The sequence below is a fragment of the Engraulis encrasicolus genome, chromosome 17 (assembly GCF_034702125.1).
Source record: "Engraulis encrasicolus isolate BLACKSEA-1 chromosome 17, IST_EnEncr_1.0, whole genome shotgun sequence".
NCBI classification, from domain to species: domain Eukaryota; kingdom Metazoa; phylum Chordata; class Actinopteri; order Clupeiformes; family Engraulidae; genus Engraulis; species Engraulis encrasicolus.
The window spans coordinates 19,970,261-19,982,760 of record NC_085873.1 but is presented as its reverse complement, the minus strand read 5'-3'; the positions used below and the strand labels follow the sequence as shown (position 1 = coordinate 19,982,760).

The 12,500-nt window shown below is 43.2% G+C and overlaps 1 protein-coding gene across 1 annotated transcript in view; it reads left to right on the top strand.

The window, feature by feature from the left end:
* LOC134467652 (dynein axonemal heavy chain 9-like) overlaps positions 1 to 12,500 on the top strand; it is a 296,718-nt gene that overhangs the window by 34,790 nt on the left and 249,428 nt on the right. Inside the window, exons 16-25 of the mRNA XM_063221491.1 lie at positions 376 to 479; positions 813 to 950; positions 1,694 to 1,829; positions 3,486 to 3,682; positions 4,437 to 4,691; positions 6,007 to 6,176; positions 9,037 to 9,259; positions 9,926 to 10,026; positions 10,693 to 10,758; positions 11,220 to 11,302. Of these exons, the coding sequence (XP_063077561.1) occupies positions 376 to 479; positions 813 to 950; positions 1,694 to 1,829; positions 3,486 to 3,682; positions 4,437 to 4,691; positions 6,007 to 6,176; positions 9,037 to 9,259; positions 9,926 to 10,026; positions 10,693 to 10,758; positions 11,220 to 11,302 (1,473 nt within the window). The remainder of the gene's footprint in view (positions 1 to 375; positions 480 to 812; positions 951 to 1,693; positions 1,830 to 3,485; positions 3,683 to 4,436; positions 4,692 to 6,006; positions 6,177 to 9,036; positions 9,260 to 9,925; positions 10,027 to 10,692; positions 10,759 to 11,219; positions 11,303 to 12,500) is intronic.

Genomic DNA, 12,500 nt, shown 5'->3' with positions numbered 1-12,500 from the left:
AGGATGATTAGAGATGCACCGGATCGTGATTTTCAGGATCCTGCCGGATACCGGATCCACGGATTACTGCCTGCAATGGCCGCTTCCAAAGGGCTTTGACTCCATGCAGTGATTGAGGTTGTGAAAGACTGACTGAAAAGCCTAGGCTAGAGATGCACCAGACCCTGATTTTAGGTAACATGCCGGATACCGGATCCACTGCTTAAGATTCTGCCGGACCCGGATCCTGTGAAAAACCCTATCATCCTGCTGGATCCGGAACCGGAACCGGATCCGGTGCATCTCTAATGATGATGATGATGATGATGATGGTGATGGTGATGGCTGTGATGATGATGATGATGATGATGATGATGATGATGATGACTCCGGTAGGTATCTGGGAGTACATCCAGATGTTGAGGGACATGGTGCGAGCCCTTGAGGTCAGCCTGCAGAGGACCAAGGACAATGTGGAAGAGATACAGGCCATCATGAAGGCAAGCTTTTGGCTTATATAAATTATTTAACTTTTTTCTTAAATTGGTCCTTATATTAGGCCCATTGTTGTGTTTTTATTTATTTGACTACTATTCATTTTACTCTGTATAGTATTCGAAATATTCAAACCTTTCTTTTTCTTTCTTTCTTTTCTCTCTATTTTTTACAATAAGATTTTCTATGGAATTTATTTTATTCTCATAATCCTCCATAATACATAATCGTCTAATCAAATTGTAAAGCTTTTTGTGACTGTCTTGTCTGTGAGAAGCCCTGCAACATTTTGTGGAAGATAATAAATATATCTTACTACTTATTCCCTTACTATGAAGGGTTGGGTGACCCCCATCTTTGAGAGGCGCGAGGGTAAGAAGGACAGCCTGCTGAGCCTGGAGGACAGGCCCGAGCGGCTGGACAAGTGCTACGCACATATGCGGGAGGACGGCGTCAAAATACACTCTCTGGTTCAGGTGAGCAGCAGATGGAACGTTTTTTTCTGTTTGCCTTTATTCTTGACAGGACAGTGGGGGACAGACAGGAAATGAGTGGGGAGAGAGATAAGTATAGATAAGACATTGACAATAATCGCGCACGCACACACACACACACACACACACACACACACACACACACACACACACACACACACACACACACACACACACACACACACACACACACACACACACACACACACACACACACACAAACAATTGATCAGGAGTAATTAATAAATTATATAAATAAATAAGTTTAAACTGCACATTGGAGACTGGTCAAACGCAATTTCAAACTTCTGTGCTAACGCTATAACATAGATTTTTGACAATAAAGTACACTTTGATTTTGACTTTGACAATTGTCATGTACCTATCATTACTTGTACGTACAAAGTACTCTGTACTTGCTTTGTATGTCATCTTGTATGTCACTTTGGATACAAGCGTCTAAAAGTGAAACTGAATGTGTTGTGGATATCAGAGGACATGTATGATGTCTGAAGTGTCACCAACATTATATGTTACTTTATTTAGCTTTAGGGTATCACACACCAATAAAGTCTTTCTTGAAGTGCTTTCATCTTCTTCAAGTTTACAGAAGGCCAGACAGCCGAAACGTCACTTCACCATTAAAACATGGAGCAGAGTGTGCGGCATTCTTTTCATTTTCTTTAACGTTATTTAGCTTATCATTTATCCATGTATCCTCTCAGAGAAATCTGGAGCTGTTCAAGGCCAGCCCATCGTCTCCAGAGTGGAGGGCCTATGTTGACTACATAGACGAGATGGTCATCGATGGCTTCTTCAACAGTATCGAAAGTTCCCTCAAGTTCTTCCTTGACAACACAGGTATGATACTGTGATTTTTTTGTATCCCTTGTTTAACCAGGATAGGTCCTATTGAGCCACAATGGGTCTTCTTCCAGGGAGTCCTGGCCAAGAGTGAGAGCGAGAGCTGATTTTAAAATATTTTAAACAATATTGACAGGGGGAAGTGCCTCTAGATGTACTGTGTTGTAGAGTTCATTCAGGCATATGATGCATACTATGAAAAGGACGTTTTTTGCCAAGTTCAGTTCCTATTGAAGGTATGATTAATACTAATGCATACTGAAGCCCTTGCGCTTTAATGTGATGCGCATTAAGATTTGCTTTACGTAACGTGATGCTAATCAAGACGTTAACACGACACGTGTGACAGAAAGCTCTTCCTTGACACCACAGGTAGGATACTGTACTGTCCTCTGGGACTCTAGAATCTAGTACTTTGATCCAACTGCAAAGTATAAGCATAATTTTCAAATATACAGCTCCAGGCCACTTTATTAGAATAGCATGAAAAAGTTGATTTATTTCCATAATTCCATCAATAATGTTTAACTGTCATGGATTATAGATTCATGGCCCAGTTTTTTAACTATTCCAATCATTAAATTGTTTATTTTTACACATTTTGGTCTTCCAGCTAAAAAAAAACATGAATTGGGGAATTCGCATCATTAGAATATTGTAATAAAATTTAAAACTTTCTTCATCAAAATTTGTTTCACATCAGTGCACATCAAATCAGTTGAAATGTGGTACTTTCTACACAACATGCAATGTTCAATACTTGGTTAGGACTCTCTGTCTTAATATTATTAATAATAACGGCCATGATGCGTTTAACATTGAAGTCAATGGCAGAAACAGTGCATGGGAGTAATGGAAGGCCAGATATCCTTGATGCTTTGCCGTCAGCTGTTTTTGTATAGCTGACCTGGTGTCCCACACTTCACTCTTCAATATACCCTGTAGATTTCCATGCCACGTTTTGTCACTAACTCACCGGTTTAATTCTAAATCACCAGAAATGAAACCCCATTGAAAATGAATGGGGTTTTATTTCTGGTGAGTTAGAATTAAACTGGTGAGTTAACACCAAAACGTAGCATGGGTATCTACGGGTATATTGAAGAGTGAAGTGTGGGACACCAGGTCAACAAACAAGAACAGCTGACGGCAAAGCATCAAGGATATCTGGGCTTCCATAACTCCCATGCACTGTTTCTGCCATTGACTTCAATGTTAAACACATCATGGCCGTTATTAAGGCAGAGAGAGTCCTAACCAAGTATTGAAAATTGCATGTTATGTAGAAAGTACCAAATTTCAACTGATTTAATGTGCACTGATGTGAAACGAATTTTGATGAAGAAAAGTGTGATTTTATTACAATATTCTAATAATGCGAATTCCCCAATTCATGGGTTTTTTGAGCTGGAAGGCCAAAACATGTAAAAAGAAGAAATTGAATGATTGGAATAGTTAAACAACTGGGCCATGCATCTACAATCCACGACAGTTTCACATTATTAATGAAATTATGGAAATAAATCAACTTTTTCATGCTATTCTAAAGAAGTGGCCTGGAGCTGTACATTAACGTTGGTATTTCTACTGTGTTGACCCGAGGGCTGGGATAGGCTGGTGCCGAATATTAACATTGGTATTTCGACTGTGTAGACCAGAGGGCTGGGCTGGCGCCGCTGTTTGAGGCCCAGTTGGACCTGCAGCCTCCTGACATGGTGTTCCGTCCCTCGCTGGAGTTCGGGGCGGCTGACGGCTTCTACGACCTGGTGGAGGGCCTGGTCAACGACGTGTACCGCACCTCTTCCTTGGTGCCGCGCCTGGCCGAGCACAGCACATTCCCACACTACCAGGTAAAGGTGTTAACCAATACTGTGTACCGCAGCTGAGCACAGCACCTTCCCACACTACTAGGGAAGGGTGTTAACCAATACTGTGTACCGCAGCTGAGCACAATACCTTCCCAAACCTGCTGTTATCCTAACCTGCTGAATACTGTTCACAGTACCTTTCCACACATGGTGTACCGTACCTCAGCACAGCAGCTTCCCCAACTACAGTGTTATCCTAGCCAGCTCAATATTGGTATGGTACTATCCTACCCAATCTGTTGCCACACCTTGCTGAGCACACAGTACAGTATTATCCTAACCAACGGTATACTGCTACCAGGTACGATATTATATGAACCTTCAGGTCCATTTGATCCCATTCAATGTTTAATGTCTGAAAAATGCATGAAGTACATATTTATTGTGCTTTGTCTTTGATGACTTTTCCTAAATAGATAAATGTGAAAAAATGGGCGGGGGGTTGGACCTGGCGCGGTGGGGCGGTGGGGTGGTGGTGGTGTTGACATATCTTGCTCTATACCCTACTGTACTCTGCTCCTCATACCTCTCTCCTCCCCTCTCTCCTCTCCAATCCTCTACCCTCTCCAATCCTCCCCTATTTCCTCTCCTCTCCTCCCCTCTCTCCTCTCCTCTCCTCTCCTCTCCTCTCCACTCCTCTCCTCTCCTCTCCTCTCCTCTCCTCTCCTCTCCTCTCCTCTCCTCTCCTCTCCTCTCCTCTCCTCTCCTCTTCTCTCCTCTCCTCTCCTCTCTCCAGGCGGACATGGAGGACATGGCAGACCTGGCGGACCTGCGGCAGCTCCTGACTGAGCGCGTGCAAGCGGTGGCGGCCCGTTGCTGCGACCTGCGCGACAGTCACGAGCGCTACGCGTACCTGTACGTAGACGACAGGAAGGAGTTCATGCGGCAGTTCCTCTTGTACGGCCACGCCCTGACCGGAGAGGAGATCGAGGCCCACGCAGAGGACGGGGTCCCAGAGACACCGCCCACACTGGAGAGCTTCAGAGAACAGGTCAGGGATTACATTAGATGGATGTATACTGCCCAGTGGTTATCGACTTGGGTAGTTGCCAGTGGAAAATTGCATTGCAAGCAAGAAAGTACCTAATATAGTTAGCATCTATGGTTTCGAGAAATGCACCCCAGGACTGGGTCGGGGATCGAAAAACGGCCCAGGCATTTTTGCCGTAGCCCATCATCACACAGCCCTCCTGTTTTTCTACGATATGATTGGCTGTAAGTCTATTGTCTATATTGAAGATAAACAAATGGGATACCCCATCTAAATGGATGGCAGGTCTGGAGAAATAAAAACATCAACAGCACCAAAAAAAAGACCAAAAAAAATCCACATATTGCCCCCCAAGACTGTCGGCCCACCGGGAGCATGCCCTGTATGTCAGATTGTCAGTCCAGCCCTGATACTGCCCTTCAAAGACAAAGTGCAGCAACTACATTTTTTTTGTCAAAATTGATTTTAGACTGAAACTTGTCTTCATTATGCCTTCTTTATCTTGTGGCAAAGCCTTGTGGTCCAATCTTGTCACATTTTAGAGCTATTGCAAGGTAAAATTTGCTGTAGCTACAACAATATCCAACTAAACACCAAGGCTTTGAGGCTACAAGTCTAACGCCCTAACCGCTTACCCATGACGTTAAATGAATGCCATTTCATTTTTTCATTTATCCTTCATTTATGAAGGTCTGTAAGTGGCTTTGGATAAAAACGGCAGCTAGGTGTAATGTAACGTAATGTACATGAACACTGGACCAGTATGAGTAGTGTTTGGATAAAATCGTCAGCTAACTGTAGTGTAATATAATATAATGTGATATAATGTAATGTATTGCAATGTAATATATGTACTGTGATGTACACCAGGGCTATTCAATTAGAATTTCATCTGGGCCACATTTCGAAACCAAGAACTGCAGTCGGGCCACATATTTTCAGACATCACGACCACTGAAATGACACTTAAAATCAGTAGTCCACAAACAAATTTTAAACATGTTCCTCTAACCTAAAACTTAACCACATTGAATGTGAATGTGTAAGACAAGCCGAAGATTCACAAGCAATAATGTGTTGTACTGCAGTAACAAAACTGAAATGTATACTGCTTCAGTTGGGGGCCATGCCTGGGCCGTATGTGGACTGCATCTGGGCCGCATGTGGCCCCGGGCCTCCAATTGAATAGCTCTGATGTACACTAACAGGTGGATATAATGTGTGGTATGATGTGTGATGTGATGTGATGTAATGTAATGTAATGTAATGTAATGTAATGTAATGTAATGTGATGTAATGTGATGTAATCTAATAGGTGGACCAGTATGAGCGTGTGTACGAGGAGGTGCTTCAGCTGGAGCCGGTGCACGTGGTGAGCGGCTGGATGCGCCTGGACGCCCGCGCCTTCAAGAGCGCCCTGCTCAACACCGTCAAGAAGTGGAGCCTCATGTTCAAGCAGCACCTCATAGACCACGTCACCAACAGGTAGGGTGGCCTCTTAACACCCATTGACGCCTAAGGCACCTGCAAAAAAGTGTGCTGAATGCCTGAGCCCTTTTTAAGAAAAGCTGCCCTCAGCCTATAAAAACCTAAATATCTCAGCCTCTGAAGCACATAAAAACATGCAATAATATGAAGGCATTTAAACGCTAAGACCCTCATCTTTAATTAGAATGTGTTCATTCATCTCAAACAAACAAAGATTTGTAATAAAGTTGTCTCAAATCTCATGAGCCTGAATGTTGCGTAATGCAGCTCCAGGCGCCAGGGCTAATGTTGCGCAACGCAACCTCCAGCATCAATGGGTTAACACCCAGAGCACTGTGTCCTCCAAGACAGTGACCAGGGAGCGAGTACACTGGTAACCAGATTCACCCCTTCTACAGAGCAATGCAGGAAAGACTAGAGAGCCCTCACTGGTCCTTCCTTTTGCTTGATAGCCCCTGCTCCACTAGCCTGGCGACACCATCCTATGCACTCCACCCAGAGTTTTTGGCTCTGCACATAGTCTGGCGAAACCCTCCTTGCTCGGTTCGCTCACTGTTTAGCCAATCAGCAAACAGTTGAGAGTGGTGATGCAGAACTCACCCGCAAAGTCCGTTACTGGGGTCCGTTTCTCGATTGTTGTCGTTGCTAACCATCTTAAGACCGTCTTAAGACCGTCTTACTGTTCCCTTGGATTTAGTGGTGAGGGTCGCTGTCGAGAGAGAGTTGAGTCGCTCGTACGAAGGACTTTGCTAACGACGATAGCAAAGACGCTTTTGAGAAACGGACCCCTGATTGGTTAAGGTAACACTATTCACACTTTTGTTTTGTTATTTGTATGCTTTTGCGACGCTACAGCATATCGTAACAGTCATGCAAATAATGCACAATATGGGTTTTAATTTGATTTTGGAACTCCAATGAATTCAAATGGCAGAGTAAGAGCAGATCGTCTCCCACCCTCCACGGAGATGGATTCCTCTTGGCTTTTGCCAGACTGTTTGACGTAGTCAACAGTCGCTTTCACCCAGGCTAACCATATGTTAATCATGTATTTGATAGCCCCTGCTCCACCACTGGGACATTGTAATAGTCACTGAAAAACCTTAACCACCATAGTATTACACTACTCTGACAGTGCACAGGGCCTTTAATGATACATTATGACTTGGTCATTGTCATTCTGGTAGGAGCTAATTTATAACGGGGGCCATGTCTTAAGGGGTTAAAGGTGTCAAAAACTATGGATGCAAAAATACTGTAGATAATGCAGTATATATACGTACTACATATATAGTAAAAAAGCCGCACTCCTGGATCAATTTCTTGCAGTTTTAATACTGGGCATGCTAACCCAGTATTAAAACTGCAAGAAATTGATCCGGGAGTGCAGCTTTTTTACTATACTTGAACTTTGCTGTTTGCTCGCACCCAGAGACCTTGTAAGAATTTTTTTCGGAGTTAGGCGCACTTTCTCTACTAAAAGTATATATACGTACTACATACACACTGATATAGCTCCAACAAAAGAGGTTTTGTTAATGTTCCTTGCACGAAGTTTCATGTTAGTAAAGCAGCTCCTTGTGGACCAAATCACCAACAAAAACAGGATGATACTGTCAAGAAGAGCTAATCAGAAATACAGTAGCAACCTGCTCCCTACCTGACAATGCCAGATGCATGTGATGCATGGCATCACCTGCAGGCCAATCCAAGCACAGTGGAGGACAGACAGACAGACAGACAGGGTCATTGTGGTACTAAGGAGCTTGTATTAAGAATTTAATTAAGAATTTAATTACTACAAATTCAATTTAATGTATCTGCAGTAATTTGAAATATGGTAATAAATATAATACAGACAATGATAAATGAGTTCCAGATGATATCAGATTATGTGAAATATTTGATCGCTGAGACAGAATTCAGTTACCACAAAGGAAATGTGACCTCCCCTGCCTTGAATATCTTGCATTTATCACAATCTCAGTTCTGTTCAGAGCCATTTGAGTCAAGAAACACAAGAGAGGATTCTGAGTGAAATTCTTTATTGAAAACTGGGAGCTGCATTTGATGGTATGGCTCTGTTCAGAGGAATCTCCTTATTTTCAAGAGCACCATGAAAAAGCAGGGTCAATGGCCATCAGCAGTGTTAGAGAATTCTCACCTGAATATGATCGCGAGAGAAACCTATCCCCCCCCATGAACAGAGCAGGAAACATGATGAGAGAACATGAGATGTTATTCAACACGGCAAGGTGGAGCAGGATGAGGAGGTGGAAATCAAAGAACCAAGCAGCATACGGTTGATGAGAACAGGGTAGAATTTAAAAGGCATGTTGTTCGAAGTCTTAAAAATAACTTATTTGAGTATTTTCAGATTTTTGTTGTGCCACTAGATTATTCTATACTGGGTCAGCAAGCTGAATTTATGAGGCCAAATCCATAAACATTAGCAAAATGCTAGCCAGTACTGGTCAAAATCTTTTGCCCTTCTGGAAATACTCAACAACCCAAAAAAATGACAATACAGCCTCTTATACAGTCTAATACCAGCCATAGTTCTTAACAGGAATGTTTTATTTATTTGGTTTGTGGCTGTAAGTTGCAGTAGAATATATTTTAGCATGTAGCGCTCTGGACTCCATTTTCCATTCCATTCCTTTTCCACTTGCCTGCGTTCGCCAACTACAGGTAGTGGGAACTAGATGAAACTTTGAATACAACGTGAACCAATCAGAGTGAAGCTTTGCCTCTATTCTACTGTTACTTCTCTCTTCTACTTCTACTCATCTCTACTCTACTCCTCTATACTCTACTCATCTCTACTCTACTCTACTCCTCTCATTTCTGTTTGCAGCCTGTCTGACCTGGAGGGCTTCATCCAGGTGGCGGGTGCGGGGCTGAGCAGGGGCGTGTCGGAGGGCGACTACGGTGGCCTGGTGGAGGTCATGGGTCACCTGCTGGCCGTCAGGGAGCGCCAGAGCACCACAGACCAGATGTTCGAACCCTTACAGCAGACCATCGACCTGCTCAAGACATACGAACAGGAGATGCCCGACGTCGTCTACAAGCAACTGGAGGTACTGTAGAGATATATCATGACGCGCAGGGATACCAGAGAGAGTAGAGAGAGAGAGGTTCCATTGGCCCATTGTTTCCGGGTTCTATTATTGCAAGGGAGAGGGGGGGAAATCCCCCTTTAGGCAGACCTAGGCAGACCTAAGGACTGTTCTATTCAATGCTGGGAGTATTATGACACACCCCTTTAGCAGACCGGAACCTGGTCATGTTTGGTGCCCATAGCAACCTATTACATTGGCATATTTCTATATACTTAAAGAATCTCTGGGGACACTGTGTATCACATTATGTTTTTGTTACCTGATGTGGTCTACAAATAACTGGAGGTACTGTATGTCTTGGCGCGACTGCTTTGAAAAAAGGCAGCCATATACTGTATGTAATGCAAATACTTTGTATGTAAACATAAGATTTTTACCTGAGCTACCAAATGTGGTCTACACTCAATTTGAGTTGCTGTAGAGATGCTGGAGAGAGGGAAAACCTGAAAAAGCACCCCCCCCCTGAGCTACCTGAGATCTGGGATAACCTGAAGAATCCTCATTAAACCTCTCTCTCTCTCTCTCTCTCTCTCTCTCTCTCTCTCTCTCTCTCTCTTTCTCTCTCTTTCTCTCTCTCTCTCTCTCTCTCTCTCTCTCTCTCTCTCTCTCTCCCCCCCCCTATAGGAGCTGCCTGAGCGGTGGGCTAACCTGAAGAAGCAGGCGGTGGTGGTGAAGCAGCATGTGGCTCCCCTGCAGGCCAACGAGGTGGCTAGCCTCCGCCGCAGGTGAGGGACAGATTTTATATTATATTATATTATATTATATTATATTATATTATATTATATTATATTATATTATATTATATATGATCTATATATAATCTATATATAATATATATAGTATAACGTATAATATTATGTATATGTATATGATTAGAGTTTTCTCTGTAGTTGTTAAAATTGTCCATAACTACTGTATTAGGAGCCGTTGGGCAAGTGGAAGGCTGCAGGTTCGAGCCCCGCTCTGCTTGACCTCATCGATGTGTCCCTGAGCAACATACTTAACCCCAAGTTGCTCCTGGTGGCAGTGCGGTATCCTGTGTGGCAGCCACTGCCACTGGTGTGTGAATGAGAGTGTGAATGGGTGATTGTGAGTCATATAATGTAAAGCGCTTTGAGCGCTCGAAGGAATGGACATTTACCATTATTTATAATAGCAGTGATGGGAAACCTGGATCCAGAGGCCACAATCTATTCCCACATATTCCAAACGACCTGGATTTACCTGTCCAATTCAACCAGGTGATTGACTAATTGGACAGGGGAAACCAGGTCATTTTGAATATGTGGCACTGGATTATGGCTTCTGGATCCAGACTATCATATGAACATTGGAGTGAAAGAGGGAAAGCAACCAACAGAGTAATTAGCAGAGCATTTTATTCTTCACAGGTGCACCTCCTTTGATGTGGAGCAGCATGCCTTCAGAGAGGACTTCAGGAACAACGGACCATTCAGGTATTGGCCACAAATGAAGCCTTTGCCTAATGGTTAAGGTCTTGGTGTTGTCATCTGAAGGTTGCAGGTTTGAATCCCGTTCCATCGATGGCTTCCACATTTTTTCAGAGACTGTCTTTGGATAAGACGTGTTTTTGGATATGGATTGCTGGATGGATGGATGGATGGATGGATGGATGGATGGATGGATGGATGGATGGATGGATGGATGGATGGATGGATGGATGGATGGATGGATGGATGGATAGATGGATGGATGGATGGATGGATGGATGGATGGATGGATGGATGGATGGATGGATGGATGGATGGATGGAAAAATAGAAACCGGCCATAAAACAGACAGACAGACAGGTTTTTTTTCATGAACTCATGCAGGTTTGCCTCCGAGAACCCCTATCAGCTGTTGGACACATGAGGGATGAATATCATTAACATCTTCATTTCATTGCCTATTGCAGGTTTGATTCAGAGAGCCCCTATCAGATGCTGGACACGGCCCACAGGCAGATCCTGGAGAAGGAGAACACCATGGCAACACTAGGTACACATCACCACAGCAACACTTGGTATACATTACCATGGCAACACTAGGTATACATCACCATGGCAACACTTGGTATACATCACCATGGCAACACTAGGTATACATCACCATGGCAACACTAGGTATACATTACCATGGCAACACTAGGTATACATCACCATGGCAACACTAGGTATACATCACCATGGCAACACTAGGTATACATTACCATGGCAACACTAGGTATACATTACCATAGCAACACTAGGTATACATTACCATGGCAACACTAGGTACACATCACCATGGCAACACTTGGTATACATTACCATGGCAACACTAGGTATACATCACCATGGCAACACTTGGTATACATCACCATGGCAACACTAGGTACACATCACCACAGCAACACTTGGTATACATTACCATGGCAACACTAGGTATACATCACCATGGCAACACTAGGTATACATCACCATGGCAACACTAGGTACACATCACCATGGCAACACTAGGTATACATTACCATGGCAACACTTGGTACACATCACCATGGCAACACTTGGTATACATTACCACGGCAACACTTGGTACACATCACCATGGCAACACTAGGTATACATTACCATGGCAGCACTAGGTATACATCACCATGGCAACACTTGGTATACATTACCATGGCAACACTAGGTATACATCACCATGGCAACACTTGGTATACATCACCATGGCAACACTAGGTATACATTACCATGGCAACACTAGGTACACATCACCATGGCAACACTTGGTATACATTACCATAGCAACACTAGGTATACATTACCATGGCAGCACTAGGTATACATTACCATGGCAACACTAGGTATACATTACCATGGCAGCACTAGGTATACATTACCATGGCAGCACTAGGTATACATTACCATGGCAACACTAGGTATACTTTACTAATTTCTAACCTTGTTTTATGTATATTATTCTTACTGTGCTGCACTTTATCTTTACACTTATTTTAATCCTTTTTGTTTTGTCTGTGCCCTGTCTCTGAGAATGTAATGTGTGCTGCTGCCTTGGTCAGGGCTCACTTGAAAAAGAGATTTTTTTTTAACTCGATGTGATTTTTTCCCCTGGTTAAATGAAGGTAAAAAAAAACCTCATTACCATGGCAATACTAGGTATACATTACATTATACAGTATACATTAGGTGCT